Below are 27,622 nucleotides of genomic sequence, written 5' to 3'. Positions count from 1 at the left end.
TCCTTTGGGTATAGTTTTGTAATCCTTTTGGTGTCGTTTGGGTGTATTTCTGTAATCGTTTGGGTGTATTTCTGAAGTTCCATTATCTTCAAATATGGTAAGAAACTCGTTTTCATGGAGGAAGAAGAAGAAGAGTCGTTCATAATGTATGGTGAGTAACGCGCTTTGGAAACAGGAAATGGTTGAATAAAGTGCGTTTATTTACTCTTGAACGTGGGAGTATAATGCGTGTGTTTTGTTGAACTTGTGCCAATTTATAAGACTTATAATAAGCCAAAAAGACTTGTATGTGTACTCTTTTAATTAATTATTGTTTCCTTAACTTTATAGAGTTGCAAACTCCCGTTCACAACACATTTGGCAGAGACACGATTAACAGCTATTCATTCCCATTTGTTGAAGTCTTAGCTTCTAGCTAAATGGTTCGTAAGCGATTTCAGGCACAGGAACCCAAAACAGGTAGCTTTTCTAGCAACACAAAAATTGAATTATTGGATCTCACGTATTCTAGTACCATTTCAATTTCGGCTGACCATTTATAATAGTATCCAACCTTGCACACAAGCTGTTCGATGAAATGTTTCACACAAGTATCTTAGAGCTTTTGTTATTTTCTTTTAGTTTACAAATTGCATCACCAATAACTAGAATGCACTTAAGACTAGTTAATCTAGTTTGAGCCAAATCAGTTTATTATTTAGTTTTTTAATTTATTATTTATATGACTCACCCAACCACTTGAATCAGTCTGGAGGAAGCTTTATTTCATCTATTTATTGAAGTTTGATCGGGACATTGGGTTTCTTTACTGTTTTTAAATGCAGGTCTATACTATGCTCAGAACTTCCTAAAGAAAATTGGGTTAGGAAAAGAGAACTATTACTTCTGGAAACAAATCGGTAAGGCTTTGCTTTGCACCTACGCAATTGCAGGTGCAGTGTGGCTATACAACGAGACATCACCACTGGGGTGGTGGACATTGAAGCCGCGACCAAAAGAAGAGTGGGAACTAGCCCACTTGTATGAGTACCGGCAGTTCCCATACCCCGGAGATGAGGAAGCAATGCAGGAGTTCATTGCAAAGGGTGGAATGATTGGAACAACCATTGGTCCTAAAGGGACTATTGAGACTGATAAGGATGCATTGAATTACCAGAAACAGCTACAGGATAAGAAGTTTGAGCAAGAAGCTCTGAAAATGTGGATGAGGATGAGGAATGAGGTCATTGCTGAGCTTCAGGAACAAGACTTTGATTTGGAATGACTCTAGTGAAACTTGACAATTAGATAATATGAACTTTTTGTGTGGCTGAAAAACAAAATGTTGGGAAAACAGTTCATGGTAGTAAATAGATTTTGCATATTAAAGGGTTTCAGTTTTATAATCTCAATAAATAGACTTTGTATAAGTGTAAAAGGCTAATCATTCTGTTCTTTGATAATGAATAACGTGTCTTACCCTGTAATTTACCTTTTTGTTTGTAAGTTTTATTCTTTACAATGTTCATGCAGTTGGAATGCAATAGAATTATCAAATGGATAATTGCCGCTTTTGTAAAGCTTTTATCTATTCTAAAATAATAACAAGCAAACGCAAAACGAATATTCTAAAACGTGATTAGGAAAGTTTTTTTTTTCCTGCTGTTGGATTCACCAGTGAGTCAGTGACTTCTATTCTCGTTGCATAATGTAAATATTGTATAATTGGTAGAGTAAAGAAGAAGCAATCGGTACGCAAATTCATAGTAAAGCAATATTACTAACCGTGTATGGATGACTTAAACGGTTAAACCAAATGGAAAAAAGGAACACTTGGTTTGGTTGTTATGAACGGTGACGGTATACCAAAAATATAAATTTTTTGTATATAAATAATTTTAAAATGACTCAAAAATATGATAAAAAAAGAGTTAAATTTTTTTGAAAGGTGTTGGGTAAAAGAATGGAATCTAAAAAAAATACTTTGAAGAATTGAATTTTTTTAGTGGGAACTAAATGAGTGGAAATGGATTGATTGGATTTAGAGCGTAAAGAGTATCCTCTAGTTAAAAAGAAAATCAAACTAGATGTTCCTTCATTAATGCCACATGTCATGAGCATCCCTTTTATTTGGACACCTTCTTGTCATGGACACCCAAGAACTTTAGTTTAACTTGTGAGAATTAACTTCCTCTATTTTTAGTTAAAAAGACTTGAAATGATAGGAATACCTAAAAATATTTTCTGTCAACTACCTTATTTAGTAACAAGTCTTGAAGCAAAAGGAGTAGGTCAAAACATCACATTGTAATCATTGGACAATGGATTCTCTCCTCAAAATAGTTTTACACTATAAAAGGGCATCAAGCCACCTCTTTAAAGGATTTTTTTTTTCTGAAACTTAGAAGCTCAAAATCCTATCTTTTTCTCTCCTCAAATTTCTCTCATTGTTCTTCATTTTATTCATCAACTTTACAAGCAAAATTAGCATTTGGGTGTTACGTTCTACCAGAACACCCGACAACAAAACTAATCAACCTCTGTCCACTCTAAGAAAGTTTATTCATCCTCTTATGATATTAGTAGAGGTCTCAATACTTGTTCTCCACCTCTATTCTTCATCATTAGTTCTTGTATTATTTATTTGCCATTAATAAAAGTATTTTTCTTACAAATTTATTTACTCCAAATCTCTCATCTTAACCATTTTTCACTTAATCTATTTTTTCACAAAACTTATCCTACTCAAACGTTTTCCTCGAAAGAACGAGTGAATTTATAGTAAAATATTCACCTATTTTTACTCCACTTGTCCCCACTACCTATTATAAATAGGTGGATACTACAATGAAGACTTTATTATTGTCTTCATGTAAAAATATTTTCTTTTGACCTTTAAATGATGGATTGGAGAGTTAGATTTTGATATTTATAAAAGTGTTGTCTTTATTTAAAGTGTGGCTAAATAAATAAATCATACTTTTAAACAAAGCATTTTTATGAAAAGATGTTTTTGCCATCATTTAAGTAGTTGCCTTATAAATATCAAGTGTTTCATTGAAGTTATATAGGATGCACATTTTTATAGATAAATATCATTTATAATTTTACGCATCAAAACCGAACATGTCCTAACTGTTGGATGTTTCCGTTAATCTGAATAATTGTGATCAGCTTACAAGTTACAACCTTTTAGCTCATGCATCAGCAAGTTGTAAATACTATGAAGTAAAATGTTATTATAGCATTTGAGATATCATACTACCAGTTCATATAATTTCATACAACAAAATATAACATTTATTTTGTTTCTTTTACCAAAATCATTAGTAAATTTGCAACTAAAATTTATCATTGTAATTATTGTAGTTCATCTCTTGACAACAATAATTACATCTATATATTTTTCTACAACCAGATACAAATCCAAACAATACAATTTTAGAATACACTTCTGGATATTTGCTGCAAATCGTTGAGGCTACTACTCTTGCTAGACTTGCTTCTTCTATAACTCTTTGAAGATGTCAAATACTCAAATAGAATCTGTACAAGATGTCTCTGGTACAGATTGAGAGATGGATCGAGAACTTGCGGGTTGAGGCAGATGCCGGATCACTTGCCTGGAGCAATGGGGGGTGGTACCTGCAAAGACACTCCGACGCTCAAGTCAGAATGGATCTAAGAGGTAGAAAGTGTGAGGAATGAATGAATATCTGGAGGGACCTGGGTCCTCTATTTATAGACGATGATAGTTATCTTATCTTATCTTGTTTGGCTAAGATAAGAGAGGTGTTTGAATTTGAAAGTTGGTTAGGAGCTTTGAAGGGCCGGTTCTGGGCCTTCAGGTCGAAACGGTTCGTTCCCGAGTAACCGGGTACGAGGACCGTTCCGTGCGCAGGATCCGTGGGTCGGATCCGTAACAGTTGCCCCCGCAGCGGGAGAGCGAGCGAGATCGGTCTGTCGCTGGGAGACGTTTGTTTTCGTTGTGGGCTCAATTTTTTCTCGGGTGCCCGTCTGGTTCCTTTGAGATGAGGTCGGCGTCTTGGTTTCGTGTTGTGGAAGATTCGTCTGACCGTTTAGGTCTGACGTGACTCTTCCGTATCAGTCGCGCCCGTTGCGTTCTTCGAGGCGTCACTTTTTTCGATGGGGGTATTTATTGCGAGCCGCGTTTTTTCTTTTTTGCCCTTGCATTTGCTTTGCTTTCTGGGGGTATTTTCGTCGTTTTACTTTTTTCAAAAACCGTTTTGGTTTTCCTTCTTCAGTTCCCTCGTTTTTCTTTATTTCTCTATTGCTTCTTTTTCCAATCAGAGCATTTTCCATTCTCCATTTCGCATTCTGTGGTTTCGACTGGTCTTCTTCTGTGGCATTTTTCCTTTGGGTTCACTTCCTTTGATTTATCAGGTTGATATTTCTCTGTTTTTTTTGTTTCTTCTGCCTTATCTTCTTCTGCCTTTGTTTCATTTCTGCTAAGTGTGGATTGGGAGTAGTTTTATGGTGTAAGATAGCTTTGTTGGGGTAGTGGGTTCCATAAGGGGGGCGAGTGCCACCGTATAATTGGTGGTGTATGGTGGTGTTTGTTTTGGTTTCATCCGCCGTTTTCTGCCGTGGATTTTGGCTGACGGTGGTGCTCGTCGCTATTTTAGGTATGGCTCGTCGAAGGATGGAGGGTGTGAGGGCTCCGGTGGCCCCGGCGGGGGGTGTCCCCGGTCTTTTCTCTTGGGTCACTAGTGATGTCTGGGGGACGCCATCGCGGGTGACGGAGGCTGATCTCCAAAGGCTTCGTGATGAAGGGGCTGTCTGTGGGGGTGGCGATGCTGAACGCCACTATGAACTTTCTCTTCCTGGGGTTGACGAGAGGGTTTGTTATACCAATCTCAACTCCCCGACTGTGCCGGATTGGATGTGGGTGTATGAGGCGATGTTTACCCAGCTTGGTGTTCGGCTTCCCTTCTCCCCTTTTGTTCAGCAGTTATTGAGCCGGTGCTCCGTGGCACCGTCCCAGCTACATCCGAATAGCTGGGCGGCGATACGGTCTTTTGAGCTTGTCTGTGATTTTTTGGAGCTCCCTGCTTCCGTAAACGTTTTCCTTTTTCTTTTCTTGTGTACCCTTCCGACCAAGGAGGGAAAGCACAAGAAAGGGTATGTGTCTTTCAGTGCTCAGCCCCATCGTCGGGTTTTCGGTTTGTATGAAGATTCCTTTCATGGTTTTAAGAGTGGTTATTTTAAGGTTCGTCCCGTGAGGGGGCATCATCCTTTTTGGTTGACGTTGGAGGGTGAACGTCGATTCCCCACTTATTGGAACTTTAAGGCGGGTCCGTCCGTGTTTACTCGGGTTTCGAAGGAGTTCCTGTCCCCGAAGGAGCGGGATATCGCTCTTGTTCTGTGGCAGTTATTTGGAGAGCGTCCTCTTAATCCTCAGGACGTGATGGGTGATCCGGTTGCTTGCCGGTCGTATGTTGGTGTGTGTCTGTTTTTTCTTGGTTTTTATGTTTTGTTTCCCGTTTTCGTAACTTGGGATTTTTGTTTTCTTGCAGTTGAGATGGCTGGTGGCTTGACATCCTTGGCACGTTTGAAGGCGGCGATGGCCCAGGAGGAGAGGTCGTCGTCCCCGGCTACTCCTGTTTCTAACCCCGTCGTGGGGTCGCGGGCCGTTTCTCAAGAGGTGGTTTCCTCGGGTGTGCGGGCCGATGCCCAGGTTTCTCCTGGCCCTGCGAACTCGCCTGAGGTTGTCGTGGTGACGGCCGCTGAGGCTTCTCGGAAGAGAAAAAGGCATGAGGGGCCGAGCAGCGAGACCTTTGAGGAAGAGGATCTTGTGCCTAGCGTGATGGACCGACGCTTTGATGCCCTGGGGTTCATTGATCAACACTTGATGCCTGGTACGGAGCCATTTTTTGATGGCTGTGATGTTTCGTTTCAGGCCAAGTCGGTGTATCGTGCCCTCCTTCGGTCTGCCGTTGTTGTTCGGAAGGCTGAGCCTGTGATGGCTCAGGTTGGTTTGTTGGATAAGAAGCTTCATCACTCCTAGACTGAGGTGGCTAAGTTGAAGGAGGAGCTTGAGGCTGCCGAGGCTGCGAAGGAGAGGGCAGTGAAGTCTTCTGAGGAAGCCGGGGCAGAGATTCTCCGACTTGCCGAGGTTGAGGCTTCGCTTCTTTCCCAATTGGCAGAGGAGCGGCAGCGGGATTCAGATGCGGGTTCTCAAGCTGCCGTGCTTCTCGCTGAGTCGGAGACTTTGAAGGCCGAGATTGTTGCCTTGAAGCGGGAGAAGACGGAGCTATTGGGTGATGCGAAGGATGCGATTGCGGCTACCGAGGAGACAATGAGGGCTCAGGCTTTAGTGCTGGCTCCGGGAGTGGATGGGTCCGTAATGGGAGCCTTCAAGACTGTTCGTGACGCCAGATTGTCGACCTTGAGTAGCTTTCTTATCTTTGTAATTTTGTATTTTTTGTTTAGACTTGATTTGTTTTTCGGAAATTTTGGTTTGGCCGTGGGCCGTGTAACCGTGACTTCATAATTTCGTTTTTCGTTTAATGACTATTTCGGCCGTTCGGGCCTTTTTATATATTCCGTTTAAAGCTATTCCGTTTTATTGGTTTCCTCGGGCCGTCGTTTGGTCGGGTTTTTGTGGATATCCGTGTGTTGGGCCTGGGGGGTGATCAGTCCCTCAATCGTGGCCGCGTTTTTGTTTTGTATTTGAAACGTTAAAAAAGGGTGGAAATAGCCTTTTGATGAAATATTTAAAGTTTGGGCCTCGTTAAAACCTTCCATTAGTGGGGGAAAGAGTACCCGAGTTTGATACTTAAGCGAAAGTAAAAGTTCAAGAGTCGAAAAATGGGAAGATACATAAATAAATAAAGGTGAGGGAAAGGGGGGGTGATTTAGTTGGGTTGGCCTAGGTGTAGTATCGCCGTAAATTGGCGGCGTTCCAAGTCCTCGGAACTTCGACGCCGTTAAGCCGTTCGAGTTTATATGCTCCCTTTCCGATTACCGCTTTGATCCTGTATGGTCCTTCCCAGTTGGGAGTGAGTTTCCCTTCTCCTGGGGTCGGGGGACCGATATCGTTTCGTCGTAAGATGAGGTCGTCAGTTGCGAATTCTCGCTGGATGACTCCGTGGTTGTATCTTAGGCTGATTCTCTGTTTTAGGGCTAGCTCTCTTAGATGGGCTATGCTTCTTGTTTCGTCAATGAGGTCTCGTTCTGCTTCTTCGTCGTTACCTCCGACCGTTTTTCTGGGGCTTGGGTCTCCGATCTCCACCGGAATGACCGCCTCCACACCGTATGTTAATCGGAAAGGTGTTTCTCCCGTGGTCGTCTGAGGTGTGGTTTGGTATGACCATAGGACCGATCCGAGTTCGTCGACCCATAGTCCTTTGGCTTCGCTGAGCTGCTTTTTGAGTCCTTTGACGATTATTTTGTTCGTGAATTCCACCTGTCCGTTTGTCTGAGGGTGTTCTACCGAGCTGAAGCGGTGAGATACACGTAGCCCTTCTAGAAATTCTCTGAACTTTTTGTCGGCAAATTGGGTTCCGTTGTCCGAGATAACGATCTCGGGGATCTCGAATCGGGTGATGATCTGTCACCAGAGGAATTTTCGGCATTGGGTTGCTGTTATGGAGGACAGGGGTTCGGCTTCGATCCATTTAGTGTAGTAGTCTATGGCAACGATGAGGTATCTGAGTTGGCCGGGTGCCGTAGGGAAGGGCCCGACAAGGTCGATACCCCAGGTGTCGAACGGCCGTTCTGCCGATATGGTGCTGAGCTGGTGAGGGGCGGCTTAGTGGATATTGGCGTGCCTTTGGCATTTGTCGCAGTTTTTAACTATTTGTATGGAGTCTCGGATGATTGCGGGCCAGAAGTAGCCTGCCCTGATGACCTTTTGGGCCAACGTTTTGCCTCCGACATGGTGGCCGCAGCAGCCTTCGTGGATTTCACAGAGTATGTACTCCGTGTCCCCGGGTTCAACACATTTGAGCAGGGGTTGCGAGAATCCGCGTTTGTAGAGTTGTCCTGCGACAATAGTATAGTTGGCGGCTTCCCTTGTTATTCGCTTTCCCTCTTTGGGGTCTGGCGGTAGTGTTCCATCGAGGAGGTACTGTAGGATAGGGTAGGTCCAAGATCCATGGTTTGAGAATGTCAGATGAGCGTTGGTGGTTGTTGACACGGAGGGTGATTTGACGACTTCCTGGATTAGCGACTTGTTACCGTGTCCAGGTTTAGTACTTGCTAGTTTGGAAAGCAGGTCTGCCCTGGCGTTTCGTTCTCTAGGAACGTGCTGTATGGTAACGTGCTCGAATCCTTCTTTTAGTTTGTTTACCTTGGCGAGGTATTGTTGGAGTAGGGGATCTCGTGTCTGGTAGTCTCCGTTAATTTGGGAGCTGATTACTTGGGAATCGGTATTTACCTCTATGATTTTCGCTCCGACCTCCCGGGCTAGGGCTAGGCCTGCCAAGAGGGCCTCGTATTCTGCCTGGTTGTTTGAGATCGAGAATTCGTACCGTACTGACTGTTCGATTATGACTCCGTTGTGGCTTTCGAGTATGACTCCGGCGCCTCCGGAAGTGATGTTTGAGGAGCCGTCAACGTGTAGCTTCCATGACTCGGGGGTGGGGTCTCCTGGTGTCATTTCGGCGATAAAGTCGTCCATGGCTTGTGCTTTGATCGCGTATCGGGGTTCGAACTTGATATCGAACTGGGATAGTTCGATGGACCATGCTAGCATTCTACCTGCTAGGTCGGGTTTCTGTAATACCTGCTTAACCGCTTGGTCGGTTCGGACCGTCACGGAATGGGCCTGAAAGTATTGTCGCAGGCGCCGGGAGGCCGTAAGGAGTGCGAAAGCTAGCTTTTCTAAGCGTGAGTAACGGCTCTCCGCGTTCTGTAAGACCTTGCTTATGAAGTATACGGGTTTTTGCTCTTTTTTCTCGTCTTCACGGATAAGTGCTGTTGCGAGCACCTCTTCCGTTATGGAGAGGTACAGGTAGAGTGTTTCCCCTGTCTGGGGTTTGGCGAGGATTGGTGGTTCCGTTAGGACTTTCTTAAAATGTTGGAAAGCTTCTTCACATTCCGTCTCCCATTTGAAAGGTGTTCCTTTTTTCATTAGTTTGAAGAAGGGGATTGCCTTTTGAGCCGATGCCCCGAGGAAACGTGATAACGCCGTCAATTGGCCGGTGAGTTTTTGGATCTCTTTGAGGTTTTTTGGGCTTGTCATTTCGAGGATGGCACGACATTTTTCTGGGTTTGCTTCAACTCCGCGTTGTGTGATCATGAAGCCGAGAAATTTTCCTGCCTCCATTCCGAAGGCACATTTTGTTGGGTTGAGCCACATTTGGTGCTTTCGTAGGGTGTTCATGATGACTTTGAGGTCGTTAGTGAGTTGTTCGCCGGATTCAGTTTTGGCGAGCATGTCGTCTATATAGACTTCTAATTTGCTTCCGGACAGGCAGGAAAATATTTTGTTGATGAGTCTTTGATAGGTGGCTCCGGCATTTTTTAGGCCGAAGGGCATCATTGTGTAGCAGTATGTCCCGTCTGGGGTGATGAACGCTGTCTTCTCTTCGTCTGGTCGGTGCATCGGGATCTGGTTGTAGCCGGAATATGCGTCCATGAAGCTGAGGTATCGGTGGCCGGATGCGGCGTCTACTAGTCCATCGATGTTTGGTAGGGGAAAGGCATCTTTTGGGCAGGCCTTGTTGAGGTCCGTGTAGTCGACGCACATTCGCTATTTCCCGTTAGATTTCTTTACTAGCACGACGTTTACTAACCAGGTCGTGTAGGGGAGTTCCCTGATGAAGTTGGCTTCGAGTAGGGCTTTAACTTGCTTTTTGACCTCGGCGGCCCGGTCAGGTGACATTTTTCGTCTCCTTTGTGCCACGGGTTTGGCTTTGGGATCTACGGCGAGTCGGTGGGACATTAGGTCGGGGCTTATTCCCGGCATGTCGGCTGGTGTGAATGCAAACAAGTTTCTATTTTGTTTCAGGAGTTGAGAAAGTTCCTCTTTGAGGTCATATGGGAGGTTCCTATTAATGAAGGTGTATTCATCTTTGGTTGGCCCTATTTGTAGTTTTTCCATATCTCCTTCTGGTTCTGGCCTGGGTTGGCCGTCTTGTCGGGCGTCCAGATCGGCTAGGAATACCCCGGCCGCATCTCGGGACTTCTTCCTTAGGGCTAGGCTGGTGTTGTCGCATTCGGCTGCGACTTCTCGGTCCCCGTGGATGGTACCGACGGAGCCGTCGTCGGTTCTGAACTTCATAAGGAGGTATTTGGTAAAGATGACTGCGGAGAAGTCATTAATTGTTTTCCTTCCGAGGATCACGTTATAGGCTGTGGAGTCTTTTAGGACTACGAATTCAGATAGGATTGTTGTCTTCTGGCTACTCATTCCTATGGTGATGGGAAGTGTGATTGAGCCATCTGGTTTGAGAAAGTTGTCTCCGAGTCTCGTGACGCCGTTGCGGTGTGTTTGGAGGTTGTCGTTGTGGAGCCCAAGTTTATCGAAGGCTCCTCGGAAAAGAATGTTCGAGTCTGCCCCGGTGTCTACTAGTATCCTTCGCACTAGTCCTGTTCCGATTATTGCCGAGATGACGAAGGGGGCATCCTCGGGCGAGGTGCCGTGCTGGCAATCCTCTGGTAAGAAGGTTATCATGTTGTCGGCCGCAGCGGATGGGGTTTGGTTTCTGACAGCCATTACTTTGAGATCTTTTTTCATTGTTAGTTTTGACTTGCTTGATACGTCCTTGCCTGTGATGACATTTACTATGATGGTCGGATCTTCCTCCGGGCTTTCCCTGGGGGGTTGCTTTTGGGTTCTTGGGTTATGCCCTTCTCTTTCCGGCGACCTTTCTCTTTCCGCGCGTCTTGGTTCTCTGATGATTTTGGCAAATTCTGGGAGTTTGCCGTCTCGTATGGCTTGTTCAAGGGCGTCTTTAAGGTCAAAACAATCTTGTGTTTTGTGACCGTAACCCCGGTGGTAGTCGCAGTAGAGGGTTTTGTTGCCTGCCGTTCTTTCTTTGAGTTGTCGGGCTTTTGGAATGATGCCTCGATCTGCTATTTGGTGGTATATCTCGGTAATTGGTGCCGTCAGGGGCGTGTAGTTAGAGAATTTGCCGATTCTTGGTGGTCGGATGGTATTTGTCGGTCTGGGGTGGTCTCTTTGGTTCTCTCTGGGTGGTGGGTTTTGGCGAGAAGCCGAGTTGTCGTGTTGGGTGTTGCCGTTTGTTGGCGGCGACGACCTGGCTGACTTCTTCGTCATTGATGTAATCTCTGGCGACGTTCTGGATCTCGTGCATGGTCCATACTGGTTTAGTGGTGAGGTGTTTGCGAAAATCTTCGTTCATGAGTCCGTTGGTTAGGCAAAGGCTTGCGACGGAGTCCGTGAGTCCGTCGACCGTCAGGCATTCGTCGTTGAAGCGGTCGAGGTATTTCCTTGTGGATTCGTCTTGTTTTTGCGTGATCCCCAGTAAGCTGATGGGGTGTTTGGCTTTAGTGATTCTGGTTGTGAATTGGGCCATGAATTTTCGTGTTACATCGTGAAAATTGGCTATGGATCCGTTTGGGAGGGCGTTGAACCATTTGATCGCCGGTCCTGCCAGGGTTACCGGGAAGGCTCTGCATCGGACCGCATCGGCCGCTCCTTCCAGGTTCATTCTGGCCTCAAAGGCCGTTAGATGTTCCTGGGGATCTTTGGTTCCATCATATTTCATGTCGGTAGGATTGTCGAAACCTTTGGGGAGTTTTGCTCTTAAGATTTTTTCTGTGAAGGGTGTAGCTCCCATTATTATATGGTCGTTTCTCGTGCGCTTGGTGTTTCGGTACCTCCGATCTTCGTCTGAGTAGTGTTGATGACTCGAATCTCGGGAAGCGCTGCGGTCGTGTTTCTTGTTGTATCGCCGTTCTGGCGATTTCTCGTGTCTGTGGTCGCGTGAGGTACTGCGACCGTTTCTACTGTCGTGTCGTCGGGTTGGCGACCTGCCGCGGTGAGACTTGGATCTGGAAGTTCCGTGGCTTCCGCGTTCGTTGTTGTGTTTTTCTCTACTGGTCAATTTGCCTTCGAGTTCCTGGACCCAGAGGCAGAGATCCTGGATGATCTGTGCTGCTTTGTCCCTAGCTTTCTCGGGATGTTGTTGGTCCGTGACGACGTGGTCGTTCGTGTGGTGAACAGTGCTTGCTATTCTTGCTTGGTTTGTGACCTCCCGGGGTTCTGGGGTTGGGTTAAGCGGTCGTGAGTTATCCTGGCTTGAGGGGGTTTCCTCCAGGACGTCCCCCATCCGGCCCAGCTGGCGCAAGTCCCCACAGACGGTGCCAATGTACAAGATGTCTCTGGTACGGGTTGAGAGATGGATCGAGAACTTGCGGGTTGAGGCAGATGCCGGATCACTTGCCTGGAGCAATAGGGGGTGGTACCTGCAAAGACACTCCGACGCTCAAGTCAGAATGGATCTAAGAGGTAGAAAGTGTGAGGAATGAATGAATACCTGGAGGGACCTGGGTCCTCTATTTATAGACGATGATAGTTATCTTATCTTATCTTGTTTAGCTAAGATAAGTGATGAGCGGATAATTTATACGCTTTTTGGCATTGTTTTTAGTATGTTTTTAGTAGGATCTAGTTACTTTTAGGGATGTTTTCATTAGTTTTTATGTTAAATTCACATTTCTGGACTTTACTATGAGTTTGTGTGTTTTTCTGTGATTTCAGGTATTTTCTGGTTGAAATTGAGGGACTTGAGCAGAAATCAGATTCAGAGGTTGAAGAAGGACTGCTGATGCTGTTGGATTCTGACCTTCCTGCACTCAAAGTGGATTTTCTGGAGCTACAGAACTCGAAATGGCGTGCTTCTAATTGCGTTGGAAAGTAGACATCCAGGGCTTTCCAGCAATATATAATAGTCCATACTTTGGCGAAGAATAGATGACGTAAACTGGCGTTCAACGCCAGCTTTCTGCCCAAATCTGGCGTCCAGCGCCAGAAAAGGAGCCAAAACCAGAGTTGAACGCCCAAACTGGCACAAAAGCTGGCGTTCAACTTCAAGAAGGACCTCTACACGTGCAACACTCAAGCTCAGCCCAAGCACACACCAAGTGGGCCCCGGAAGTGGATTTATGCATCAATTACTTACTTCTGTAAACCCTAGTAGCTAATTTATTATAAATAGGACCTTTTACTATTGTATTAGACATCTTTGATCAGTTGTATGCTATCTTAGATCACGTTTGAGAGCTGGCCTCTCGGCCATGCCTGGACTTTCACTTATGTATTTTTAACAGTAGAGTTTCTACACTCCATAGATTAAGGTGTGGAGCTCTGCTGTTCCTCAAAGATTAATGCAAAGTACTACTGTTTTCTATTCAATTCATCTTATTTCGCTTCTAAGATATTCATTCGCACTTCAACCTGAATATGATGAACGTGAAAATCATCATCATTCCCTATGAACGCGTGCCTGACAACCACTTCCGTTCTACCTTCGACTGAATGACTATCTCTTATATCTCTTAATCAGAATCTTCGTGGTGTAAGCTAGAATGATGGCGGCATTCAAGAGAATTCGGAAAGTCTAAACCTTGTCTGTGGTATTCCGAGTAGGATTCAATGATTGAATGACTGTGACGAGCTTCAAACTCGCGATTGCTGGGCGTAGTGACAGACGCAAAAGGATAGTAAATCCTATTCCAGCATGATCGAGAACCGACAGATGAATAGCCGTGCCGTGACAGGGTGCGTTGATCATTTTCACTGAGAGGATAAGATGAAAGCATTGACAAAGGTGATGCCTCCAGACAATTAGCCGTGCCGTGACAGGGCATTGGATCATTTTCCCGAGAGATGACCGAAAGTAGCCATTGACAGTGGTGATGTATCACATAAAGCCAGCCATGGAAAGGAGTAAGACTGATTGGATGAAGATAGCAGGAAAGCAGAGGTTCAGAGGAACGAAAGCATCTCTATTCGCTTATCTGAAATTCTCACCAATGATTTACATAAGTATTTCTATCCCTATTTTATTATATTATTTTCGAAAACTCCATAACCATTTGATATCCGCCTGACTGAGATTTACAAGGTGACCATAGCTTGCTTCATACCAACAATCTCCGTGGGATTCGACCCTTACTCACGTAAGGTATTACTTGGACGACCCAGTGCACTTGCTGGTTAGTTATGTGAAGTTGTGAAGATATGTTTAGACCATGGTTCTGTGTATCCGTTTTTGGTGCCATTGCCGGGGAATCAATTTCGAACAACAATTCACAACCTGAGTAGCAATTTCGCATACCAATAAGAGAGGTGTTTGAATTCGAAAGTTGGTTAGGAGCTTTGAAGGACCGGTTCTGGGCTTTCAGGTCGAAACGGTTTGTTCCCGAGTAACCGGGTACGAGGACCGTTCTGTGCGCAGGATCCGTGGGTCGGATCCGTAACAGAATCTTAACAAGCTATTGTCAAGATTATTTGGTGATGGCGAGTATCAAACACTACGGTTCCTCTAAACCATGAAATCTTGTCTTCATTCAACACATTTATGTTCCCTTTGCCAGCCATGCTACATTGGTTTCTACCCTAACACTATAATTTCGAGTAAGCTTCTGGCTAACATTCTCACTACCTTGCACATTAAGTTTCACCTTATCTTCTTCCCTCCTCTGCACGATTGAGCCGAACTTGCTCCACACTCGCTCGGCGCCACTTGTGGTCCTTCTTGGAACTCTTATGAATGCCAGTGCCAGCCCCATTGACATCATTATAAAGGTCATCATCCTTGGATGCAGAACCCTTGGAAGTGTGGTGATGGAGGATGCGAATGGGGGGAAGGGGAGGAGGAGGGGGATTGGATTCCTTTGAAGCTATTCATGGGAATGGTAGGGCGACGGTGACAAAAGGAAAGAAGGTGAGGTTTGGAAGTCGTTTTTAGTGTCAACATGTTATGTTAGAGTTGAATCTTGAAAGGGTATGACTATGGTAGTGAGTGAGAGTGAGCGCTGAGTAGTGTGTGAATTGAGAGATGGAATGAGTGAGTTCCAAGTAGTAGTAGCAGACACTTGATAGTAGCACTAGCTAGCTACTTCAGACACACGGTAGCACCACGTGTGTGGGGAACAGGAATGTTGATGTTGGTGCCCTTTTTTTCGCTTTTTGTTTTTTATTTTCCTTTTTCTTCTTCCATACTATTCTTGAATTTTATTTAAAGATTAAAATAGAAACTTTAAAAATATTATGAGTTTATTGATTTTTTTTAAATATTAGACTGCAGTTGATATTTGATATGGAAATGGCTCTTTTGGTGTGTAATCTGGATTTATGAAAAAAAAATTGCAGGACCAAAATCATCGGGTCCAACCAACAAGCTCAAATAGTGAGAACAACTTCGTTATTTGGACAACCAAGTGGGAGCAGCGTTGGAATTTACATGAGTTTGAGGAAGGGCAGTTTCATCAACTTGCTAAGAACATGCCATATGCACGCCTTGTTAGGCGCAGAGAAGAATTTTTTACCTCGTTGCCACTTGTCGAACATTAGATGTAGGTGGGACTGATTTTAAGTATGGACTCTCTTCTCTTCTTTCTTATACTCACTCAAACGAAACATTTTCCTTATCTCTTGAGTAATTTTCATTATCATAAAAGTTTGAGAGAGTTGAAAGAGTGGAAGTTAAAATGGTGATCTTATTCAACTTGAAGAATATATTATTGAATTTTTAAACTATTTTTATATGTAAGTTAATTTTTTTAATATTAGTTTTGATTAGTAATAATTATTGTTATTAATGTTGTTTAGAGACATATTTATTATATTAGTATTAGTGTAGTTTAGAAACTTAATTTAGTTATGTCAGTTATAAATGCTGTAATTTTTTAATATATTTAAGTATAATACAAAAAATCTATGTGATTAGTTAACATGTTAGAGTATGTGGAGTAATTTGTTTAGTATATTTATAGTTTATATAAAATTGATGTGATTAGTTAAACTTTAGATTATGTGTTATAATTTTTTAAAAAATATATTTAGGATTAATAAAAAATATTTTATTAGTAAGACTATAAATTAAAGTATAATTGTTAGACAAAAGGGAGAAGAAATTCATGTCTGAATCCAAGGAACATGGAAGAAGAGGAGAAATTGGTGTTTATGACAGAGGAAGATTATTTTAAGGAACTGGAGACATATACTAAGAGTCTATTTAGTCGTGTATTTGCAGATAAGGTATTTTTAATAGGAATAATTGACAATGCATTGAAGGTTGTCTAAGGAAGGCCGGATGGATTCAGATCCGTGGAATTAGGATCAAACCAATTCCAATTCTTCTTTGAGAACAATAGTAATAAAAGGGTGAAGGAGTCGATTCGGATGGCTGCTTTTGGAGGTAAGGTATTGAAATATGAGCGTATTGGGATCTTCTACACCTATTATAATCACTTTGGATATGATTCAAAGTACTATCATATCTTCATGTCAAACTCTATTTCAGGTGATATTAAAGTGGAAAGCATTGGCGACTAAGTCAAGGCTAATCAGGTAGGAAAAAGAATTGACAATAACGGTAGTGATAATGCAAGTAATTTCAGCAATCAACAATCTAAGCCTTCACAACAACAAAAAAAGCCTGCCCTTTCTTAATTACTTGAAAGTTTCTCTAAGCTAAATATGAAGGATGAAAGGAATGAAGTTTCAAGGAGTACAGAATCTCCCAACCAAATTTCAGAGTTAGCTTTGTAGTCAATGACAAAATCTGATTCTCCTATTATGTTAGAAGATATCACAAGCTCCATGAATAAAATTCAAGAAGATAATTGTAACACCCTACCATACAGAGTCTTATGCTTAAGTCATAATTTAGAGATGGCAAGGTATTACGACCTCTAAAACAAAAATTTAGTACGTATAGTAGTATGAATAATTGATTATAACTAGGAGCCTTTGTAGAAAAAGGGGTAAACAAAAACCGTAACTCGAAACGCAACACTCCGATCGATAACGTAACGAGCAAAGGATAAGCTAGTGCAAGATCATATATATAAAGAGTGTCAAAAACAGGAATATCAAGACTCAAAACCCGGTTGCGAAGATAACCGGTCCGAGCATAGCAATATATACATATAATAAAATAAGGAAAACCCCAAGAAAAACCCAAAGGGACACAAATACAAAAACCTATTCTCCAAAATCTCCTATAAGAGGAGTCATCACAGTTTGTATTATTTAATGGAGATAGAAGTATCTAAACAAGATATATAAATCACAATAGAGTCCCGAGAACAAAGGATCTTCGCTAATCCAGAAGTCTCCAGCATGCCTCAATGAGAAGCCTCGCGTCCTGCATCTGAAAACCACAAAATCCGCATGGGTGAGAACCAGAGGTCCCCAGCACGGTAACAGCTTCCACATATATAATACATAATAATAGAGGAAAGCCGAAGGCAATCCTAGAACTTCCTCCAGATAATATCAAAGCTTATAAACAAGCTAAACCGTAAGCGGCAACTGACTAAAGATTCTTCAGTCTAACTAATACTTCCCTTTCCAATTCCTTCAGACCTCCCAACCACCAGCAGGAGTATAATATGGCAAACACAGTTATATCAGACAAGAGATATACAAATAAGAACAGATAGGGCATTTAGACAATTAGCAAGTAATATGCAGTCAAATAGGCAATCTCAAACAATTCATGTAGAATGCTTATGATGCATGCCTGTCCCTAGTGGCTGATGATATCATCTGTCGGTTATAGAGTCAACCCGACAAGTCCTGGTAGCTAACCATTGGACTGTCCCTCTGTCGTGCATCCCCAACTCGAGTTATACTCATCATAAACTTGATCATAATCATGATCCATATCCATCACCCTCACTGGTGAATATTTATCCATCACCATCACTGGTGAATATTTACGGGGGCGAGCTCATCCGGGCCTTTCACAGTGCCCGGCCACACTTACGACATTGGGTTAACAGAGCTTCGAGTCTCAACCTGGAGCACGTGGTGGCTAGCCACTGCTACTACCCAGGGAAACCCTCATCTCCAATGGTGGAAGTGCAAATATTCACAATTCATTCAACAGCATATATGCATTTATACTTAGCCATAAACATGGCTCCACCGTCACACGGCATAATCCAGCCATCCGGCTCACGGTTAAATCCATAACTAGCCAATTCATTAACAATTACGGCCTTTCGGCCCATGGCATAACAAGCACTTCCACCGCCATCCTCCGCATCTCACATAATCATCCATGATCCTCAATGATCATTCATTTTTTTCCCTTGCTTCACTCGCAAGTTACCACATTCACTAGCCCTTTTTCTCATGCTAGGCATATCATAATGATTTAAGACATAAGTGGTGAGATCGGAGGCTTAGAAGTATGAAATTTGGCTTTTAAAACTCAAAAATCAACTTTGGGATGAAAACAGGGCCACGCGTACGCGCACTCCACGCGCACGCGTGGATGGCCTTAAAAACTTCTCGACGCACAAGCATCATACGCGTGAACGCGTGGATTGAAAATTAGCCAAACAACACGCAAGCGTCAGCCACGCGTACGCGTGGGTGCTCTTGCGCCCCAGGCACAAAACTGGCACAACTCTGGCACAACTCTTTGGAAAATGGCTGGGCATTGGGTGCAGCACATTCGGCGTGCCCGCGCACATCACGCGCACGCGTGGATGGCGCTTTCTGGAATAACGGCGCGTACGCGCCAAGTGCGCCTACGCGTGAGGGGTCATTCTGCTAATAATTTTCTAAGTTAAAAGCTGCAGAATTCACAGATTCAAACCCCAATCTTCCGACGGTCATAACTCTCTCATTTTAAATCATTTTTCACCCGTTCTTCGAACGGCATGGACATCCCGGATCCAATTTCATTTCTAAACAGATTTGGCACAAATCAGAGATCCGTAGTCCAAGTTATGTCCCGTCAAAGTATGCCCAAAAACCAGGTTTTCATACAAAACCACAAAGTACCATTTTCAAACAAGCCACTTTCAACTCTTTTCAAAATCAATCAAAACATGCCAATTTCATCCCTTTTCTTTGAAATCAATCAAAATGTACCAAAATCAACATCAAGCCATCCTCAACTCACACATTGACATTTTACCAAAATTCCCAAAACCACATCCAACCATTTTAACACTTCTCAATCAATGGCTAAAGGACAAACACAATGTCATGTCATACATCCTTCTCATCCCAATTTCCAATAATATCAATTTCCAATCAACCATCATTATACATAATCATCATCATACTCACCAACAATATGGTACCACCCATCAATTCAACCTCAATCATTCATCATGCATATATTACAACATGCATTTTCTCATATATCACACAATCAAGGCATCAATATTCATAATCACATATATGATCACATCATATATCTCAACCATTCAACAACATCATCAATTCAATGCCTATCTTAGGGCCTCTAGCCTAAGTATTTCCTACCACATTACATATTAGATACGGAAAACCGAAACCATACCTTAGCCGATTTCCCAAGCTCAACCGGAGCACTTCCAAACCACTTGTCCACAAGCTCTCAAGGTCTCAACACCTCCAAGAACAGATTTTATCACACAAAGCCCTCTCCCAAGCTTTCCAAAATCACCAATCAAGCTCCAATATTCACATATACACAACCTAAGCCACAATCATCATACCCATACACAACATCTCAATACCCAAACCACATAGAACAACAAATTATACTAGGGTTGAGAATCTTACCACACCCAAGGTCCAAGGAGACAAGATTAACCTTCTCCTTCAAGAGAGTTGGGTCCTATAACATCAAAGAACCCAAAATCTCAACATTTTTGCTCATGAAACTCGAAATCAAGGGCTGGAATTTTGAACAGTAAAACGTGACTTACCTCAAGATTGATTGTATGGGTTTTGTAGAGCTCTCCTTGGTGAACGCGTGGCCGCAAACGGAGCGGCAATCGGAGCTCTAGATCAAAAGTTATGGTGGTTTGAAGATCAACCAAGGGAGAGAACTTGAGAGAGTGTTCTTCCCCCCTCCATATTAGTTTTCAGCGTGTTTGAGTGTATTGTGAGGAGAGAGAGTGCTGAAAACTAGGGTTTTGGTTTAGTTATGTTGGGCCAAGGGCCCACTTTGGGTCCAGTTGGTCCGGTTTGGCCTGTTCGGTCCAATCTTGGTCCGATTTCTATAAAATTGGTACCGAAATTCTCGTCTCAATCTCCTCTATCACAATTAGCCATAAAAATAATATTTTTGGCTTTCTAGAATAAATTCTCATTTATGGGTTAATTAGCCTTTAATTAACCGGGTCTTACAATAATTAGATGATAATAGAAGGAGTTAGCAATAAAAAATTGAATCTAGAATAGGTGGCAAGACAGAGTCATAATTCACTTAACCAATTGGGTGGGACAAAGCGAAGAGTCTCTGGTAAAGAAAATGAGCTTGTAGCCAACATGATGTGTGTTGAACAGGAGCTAATTATTGATCAGAAGGTAGAGAGTGTCAGCCAGTCAATGATACCCCAAGGCCCATGAGAGTGTTATCGTGGAGTTGTCGGGGTTTAGAGAGACCCCTAACGGTTCACAACCTTAAAGAGATTGTTCAATCCCACTCCCTCGAGTTAGTTTTTCTTTGTGAAACAAAAAAAATAATCTCAACCGGTGGGAAGAAAATTTAGGGCTTGTGGCTACTCTAATTGGCAAATTATTTATCCTTCTGGTAGTGCGGGTGGACTTCATTGGCATGGAAGGATGATTCTGTTGTGCAGATTATGTAACGAACAAAGGAGTAGTAGCAAAAAGGGGAAACAATATAGTGGGGTGGTGCACGAAATCGTGATCGTTCATTCCTTGGTAACGGTACCAAAAACTTAATACGCACGTTCATAATCTTAGTTCTTTGTCACAACTTCGCACAACTAACCAGCAAGTGCACTGGGTCGTCCAAGTAATAAACCTTACGTGAGTAAGGGTCGATCCCACAGAGATTGTCGGCTTGAAGCAAGCTATGGTCACCTTGTAAATCTCAGTCAGGCGGATTCAATTGGTTATGGAGATTTGATAATTAAAATATAATTAAAATATAAAATAGGATAGAAATACTTATGTAATTCATTGGTGAGAATTTTAGATAAGCTTATGGAGATGCTTCTGCTCCTTCTGAACCTCTGCTTTCCTACTGTCTTCATCCAATCATTCATACTCCTTTCCATGGTAAGCTGTATGTTGGGCATCACCGTTGTCAATGGCTACATCCCGTCCTCTCAGTGAAAATGGTCCAATTGCGTTGTCACCACACGGCTAATCATCTGTCGGTTCTCGATCATGCTAGAATAGGATTCAGTAATCCTTTTGCGTCTGTCACTACGCCCAGCACTCGCGAGTTTGAAGCTCGTCACAACCATCCCTTCCCAGATCCTACTCGGAATACCACAGACAAGGTTTAGACTTTCCAGATCTCAAGAATGGTGGCCAATAATTCTAGCCTATACCACGAAGACTCTGATCGTAGATCAGGAGGCTAAGAGATATGTATTCAAGCTTGCTTTCATGTAGAACGGAAGTGTTTGTCAGACACGCGTTCATAAGTGAGAATGGTGATGAGCATCACATAGTCATCACATTCATCATGTTCTTGTGTGCGAATGAATATCTTAGAGAAGAAATAGGCTTGAGTTGAATAGAAAAATAATAGTACTTTGCATTAATTCATGAGGAACAGCAGAGCTCCACACCTTAATCTGTGGTGTGTAGAAACTCTACCGTTGAAAATACATAAGAACAAGGTCCAGGCATGGCCGAATGGCCAGCCCCCTAAACGTGATCTCAGAACACAAAATTAGTCAAAGACTAACCAGCGATATCAAATGATAAAGAGATATCTAAAATAAATCACTAAAAGTAGTTTTTATACTAAACTAGTAGCTAGGGTTACATAAGATAAGTAAATGATGTAGAAATCCACTTCCGGGCCCACTTGGTGTGTGCTTGGGCTGAGCATTGAGCTTTCATGTATAGAGACTCTTTTTGGAATTGAACACCAGTTTGTAACTTGTTTCTGGCGTTTAACTCTGCTTTGCAACTTGTTTCTGGCGTTTAACGCCAGAATAGGACAGAAAGCTGGCGTTAAACGCCAGTTTGCGTCATCTAAAATTGGGCAAAGTATGGACTATTATATATTTCTGGAAAGTCCTGGATGTCTACTTTCCAACGCAATTGAGAGTGCGCCATTTGGGTTTCTGTAGCTCCAGAAAATCCACTTTGAGTGCAGGGAGGTCAGAATCCAACAGCATCTGCAGTCCTTCTTCAGCATCTGAATCAGATTTTTGCTCAGGTCCCTCAATTTCTGCCAGAAATTACCTAAAATCACAGAAAAATACACAAACTCATAGTAAAATCTAGAAATATGATTTTTAATTAAAAACTAATAAAAATATATTAAAAACTAACTAAATCATACTAAAAACTATGTAAAAACAATGCCAAAAAGCGTATAAATTATCCGCTCATCACAACACTAAACTTAAATTGTTGCTTGTCCCCAAGCAAATGAATCAAATAGGATAAAAAGAAGAGAATATACTATAAATCCCAAAATATCAATGAAACTTAGCTCCAATCAGATGAGCGGGACTAGTAGCTTTTTGCCTTTGAACAGTTTTGGCATCTCACTTTATCCTTTGAAGTTCAGAATGATTGGCATCTATAGGAACTCAGAATTTAGATAGTGTTATTGATTCTCCTAGTTCAGTATGTTGATTCTTGAACACAGCTACTTTATGAGTCTTGGCCGTGGCCCTAAGCACTTTATTTTCCAGTATTAACACCGGATACATAAATGACACAGACACATAATTGGGTGAATCTTTTCAGATTGTGACTCAGCTTTGCTAAAGTCCCCAATTAGAGGTGTCCATGGTTCTTAAAGCACACTCTGTTTTTGCTTTGGACCTCGACTTTAACCGCTCAATCTCAAGCTTTTCACTTGACACTTTCACGCCACAAGCACATGGTTAGGGACATCTTGGTTTAGCCGCTTAGGCCATGATTTTATTCCTTTGGGCCCTCCTATCCACTAATGCTCAAAGCCTTGGATCCTTTTTACACTTGCCTTTTGGTTTTAAGGGCTATTGGCTTTTTCTGCTTGCTTTTTTTCTTTTTCTTTCTTTTTTCGCCTTCCTTTTTTTTTTCACAAGCTTTTCTCTATTCACTGCTTTTTCTTGCTTCAAGAATCATTTTTATGATTTTTCAGATCATCAAATAACATTTCTCCTTTTTCGTCATTCTTTCAAGAGCCAACAATTTTAACATTCATAAACAACAAATTCAAAAGACATATGCACTGTTCAAGCATTCATTCAGAAAACAAAAAGTATTGTCACCACATCAAAATAATTAAACTAGTTTCAAGGATGAATTCGAAATCATGTACTTCTTGCTCTTTTGTGATTAAAAGCATTTTTCATTTAAGAAAGGTGATGGATTCATAGGACATTCATAGCTTTAAGACATGGACACTTAGACACTAGTGATCATGTAATAACACATAAACATAAATAGACATAAAGCATAATAGACGAAAAACAGAGAAAATAAATAGACAAGGAGATTAAGAAACGGGTCCACCTTAGTAAGGGTAGCGTCTTCTTCTTCTTGAAGAACCAATGGTGTTCTTGAGCTCCTCTATGTCTCTTCCTTGTCTTTGTTGCTCCTCCCTCATAGCTCTTTGATCTTCTCTAATCTCATGGAGAATGATGGAGTGCTCTTGGTGCTCCATCCTTAGTTGTCCCATGTTGGAACTTAATTCTCCTAGGGAGGTATTGATTTGCTCCCAATAGTTTTGTGGAGGGAAGTGCATCCCTTGAGGCATCTCAGGGATTTCATGGTGAGTAATTTTCTCATGCTCTTGTTGAGGTCCATGATCTCTTATTTGCTCCATCATTTTCTTAGTGATGGGTTTGTCCTCATCAATGAGGATATCTCCCTCTATGTCAATTCCAACCGAATTGTAGAGGTGGCAAATAAGGTGAAGAAAGGCTAACCTTGCCAAAGTGGATGATTTGTCAGCCACCTTGTAGAGTTCTTGAGGTATAATCTCATGAACTTCCACTTCCTCCCCAATCATGATACTATGGATCATGATGGCCCGGTCTACAGTAACTTTAGACCGGTTGCTAGTAGGAATAATTGAGCGTTGGATGAACTCCAACCATCTTCTAGCTACAGGCTTAAGGTTCGGTCTTCTCAATTGAACCGGCTTGCCTCTTGAGTCAACTTTCCATTGAGCTCCTTCCACACATATGTCCATGAGGACTTGGTCCAACCTTTGATCAAAGTTGACCCTTCTAGTGTAGGGGCGTGCATTTTCTTGCATCATTGACAAGTTGAACGCCAACCTTACATTTTCCGGAATGAAATCTAAGTATTTCCCCCGAACCATTGTAAGCCAATTCTTTGGATTCGGGTTCCTACTTTGATCATGGTTCCTAGTGATCCATGCGTTTGCATAGAACTCTTGAACCATTAAGATCCCGACTTGTTGAATAGGATTAGAGAGAACTTCCCATCCTCTTCTTCTAATCTCTTGTCGGATCTCCGGATATTCGCTCTTTTTGAGCTTAAAAGGGACCTCAGAGATCACCTTTTTCTTGGCCACAACTTCATAGAAGTGGTCTTGATGGATCTTTGAGATGAATCTCTCCATCTCCCATGACTCAGAGGTGGAAGAAATTGCCTTTTCTTTCCTCTTTCTTGAGGTTTCTCTGGCCTTAGGTGCCATTAATGGTTATGGAAAAACAAAAAGTAATGCTTTTACCACACTAAACTTAAAAGGTTTGCTCGTCCCCGAGCAAAAGAAGAAAGGAAGTAGTAGAAGAAGAAGAAAATGGAGGAGATGGAGGGAGAAGGTGTATTCGGCCAAGGGGGAGAAGTGGTGGTTGTAATGTGTGAAAATGGAGTAGTGTTGAGGGGTTTATATAGGGGTGGGATGGAGGGTAGGTTTCGGCCATTAGGGTTGGGTTTGGGAGGGAAAAGAATTTGAATTTTGGAGGTAGGTGGGGTTTATGGGGAAGAGTGGATGGATGTGAGTGGTTAAGGGTATTTAGGGAAGAGGTATAGAGGTGATTGGTGAAGGGTATTTGGGGAAGAGTGTTATGAGAAGGTGTGAAGAGGAGAGAAGAAAAGGTGGGGTAGTGGGGATCCTGGGGGGTCCACAGATCCAGAGGGGTCAAGGACTTAACATCCCTGCTCCATTTAGGCGTTCAAACGCCCTTAGAATGCATGTTTGGCGTTAAACGCCAGCTTGCTACTTGTTTCTGGCGTTCAACGCCAATTCCATGCTCTGTTCTGGTGTTAAACACTAGTCTGGTGCTTGTTTCTAGCGTTTAACGCCAGTTTGATGCTTCTTACTGGCGTTTAAACGCCAGTAAGCTCTTCCTCCAGGGTGAGCTGTTCTTAATGCTATTTTTCATTTTGTTTTTAATTTTTCAGTAGTTTTTGTGACTTCACATGATCATCAACCTAAAGAAAACATAAAATAGTAATGGAAAATAAATAGATATAATTAAATAACATTGGGTTGTCTCCCAACAAGCGCTTCTTTAATGTCAATAACTTGATAGTGAGCTCTCATGGAGCCTCACAGATGTTCAGAGCATTATTGGGACCTCCCAACACCAAACTTAGAGTTTGACTGTGGGGGCTTTGGTTGACTCTGCAGTGAGAGTAGCTTTTCATGCTTCTTCTCCATGGTTACAGAAGGAGAACCTTGAGTCTTAAATACAAGGTAGTCCTCATTCAGTTGAAGGACCAACTCTCCTCTATCCACATCAATCACAGCTTTTGCTGTGGCTAGGAAAGGTCTTCCAAGGATGATGGATTCATCCTCATCCTTCCCAGTGTCTAGGATTATGAAATCAGTAGGGATGTAAAGGCCTTCAACCTTTACTAACAAGTCCTCTACTAATCCATAAGCCTGTTTCATTGATTTGTTTGCCATCTCTAGTGAGATTCTTGCAGCTTGTACCTCATAGATTCCCAGTTTCTCTATTACAGAGAGTGGCATGAGGTTTATCCCTGACCCAAGGTCACACAAAGCCTTCTCAAAGGTCATGGTGCCTATGGTACAAGGTATGAAGAACTTTCTGGGATCCGGTTTCTTCTGAGGCAATGTCTGCCTTATCAATGCACTTAGTTCATTGGTGAACAAGGGGGGTTCATCCTCCCAAGTATTATTACCAAATAAACTGGCATTCAACTTCATGATGGCTCCTAGATATTTAGCAACCTGCCCTTCAATGATGTCTTCATCCTCTTCAGAGGAAGAATAGTCATAAGAGCTCATGAATGGTAAAAAGAGGTTCAATGGAATCTCTATGGTCTCTAGATGAGCCTCAGATTCCTTTGGTTCCTCAAAGGAAAACTCTTTATTGGTCAGTGAACGTCCCAGGAGGTCTTCCTCACTAGGATTCACGTCCTTCTCCTCCTCTCTGGGTTCGGCCGCACCAAGTAAGGTTATGGCCTTGCACTCTCTTTTTGGATTCTCTTCTGTATTGGTTGGGAGAGTACTAGGAGGAGTTTCAGTGACTCTTTTACTCAGCTGGCCCACTTGTACCTCTAAATTTCTAATGGAGGACCTTGTTTCATTCATGAAACTTAGAGTGGCCTTAGATAGATCAGAGACTATATTTGCTAAGCTAGATAGATTCTGCTCAGAATTCTCTGTCTGTTGCTGAGAGGATGATGGAAAAGGCTTGCTATTGCTAAACCTGTTTCTTCCACCATTATTAAAGCCTTGTTGAGGCTTTTGTTGATCCTTCCATGAGAAATTTGGATGATTTCTCCTTGAGGGATTATAGGTGTTTCCATAGGGTTCTCCCATGTAATTCACCTCTGCTATTGCAGGGTTCTCAAGATCATAAGCTTCTTCTTCAGAGGATGCTTCTTTAGTACTGTTGGATGCAGCTTGCAATCCATTCAGACTCTGAGAAATCATATTGAATTGCTGAGTCAATATTTTATTCTGAGCCAATATGGCATTCAGAGTATCAATTTCAAGAACTCCCTTCCTCTGAGGCGTCCCATTACTCACAGGATTCCTTTCAGAAGTGTACATGAACTGGTTATTTGCAACCATGTCAATGAGTTCCTGAGCTTCTGCAGGCATTTTCTTTAGGTGAATGGATCCACCTGCAGAATGGTCCAATGACATCTTTGATAATTCAGACAGACCATCATAGAATATATCCAGGATGGTCCATTCTGAGAGCATGTCAGAAGGACACTTTTTGGTCAGTTGCTTGTATCTCTCCCAAGCTTCATAGAGGGATTCACCTTCTTTCTGTTTGAAGGTTTGAACATCCACTCTAAGCTTGCTAAGCTTTTGAGGAGGAAAGAACTTGGCTAAGAAAGCCGTGACCAGCTTATCCCAAGAGTTCAGGCTATCTTTAGGTTGAGAGTCCAACCATATTCTAGCTTTATCTCTTACAGCAAACGGAAAAAGCATAAGCCTGTAGACCTCGGGATCAACCCTATTGGTCTTAACAGTATCACAGATCTGCAAGAATTCACTTAAGAACTAAAAAGGATCTTCTGATGGAAGTCCATGAAACTTGCAATTTTGTTGCATCAGAGAAACTAATTGAGGCTTTAGCTCAA

The 27,622-nt window shown here is 42.5% G+C and overlaps 2 protein-coding genes and 1 non-coding gene across 3 annotated transcripts; 2 read left to right on the top strand and 1 right to left on the bottom strand.

Moving 5' to 3' along the window:
- Window positions 1–341: 341 nt before the first annotated feature.
- On the top strand, window positions 342–1,613 carry LOC107617345 (uncharacterized). Its single transcript, XM_016319096.3, has 2 exons — window positions 342–459; window positions 825–1,613. Exons 1-2 carry the CDS (start codon window positions 420–422, stop codon window positions 1,262–1,264), a joined length of 480 nt encoding a protein of 159 aa, XP_016174582.1. The 5' UTR covers window positions 342–419; the 3' UTR covers window positions 1,265–1,613.
- Window positions 1,614–9,697: 8,084 nt separating this feature from the next.
- Window positions 9,698–10,663, bottom strand: LOC148576013 (uncharacterized). The gene has a single exon (XM_088502650.1). It carries the CDS (start codon window positions 10,661–10,663, stop codon window positions 9,698–9,700), a length of 966 nt encoding a protein of 321 aa, XP_088358776.1.
- A 16,571-nt stretch (window positions 10,664–27,234) lies between these two features.
- On the top strand, window positions 27,235–27,338 carry LOC148576012 (small nucleolar RNA R71). The gene has a single exon (XR_015903177.1). It is a non-coding gene; the product is annotated as a small nucleolar RNA R71 (small nucleolar RNA).
- Window positions 27,339–27,622: the final 284 nt, after the last annotated feature.

The sequence above is a fragment of the Arachis ipaensis genome, chromosome B1 (assembly GCF_059453495.1).
Source record: "Arachis ipaensis isolate K30076 ecotype BB chromosome B1, ASM5945349v1, whole genome shotgun sequence".
NCBI lineage: Eukaryota > Viridiplantae > Streptophyta > Magnoliopsida > Fabales > Fabaceae > Arachis > Arachis ipaensis.
Note: the sequence above shows the minus strand (reverse complement) of the source record. Positions and strands in the feature narration are given on the sequence as shown.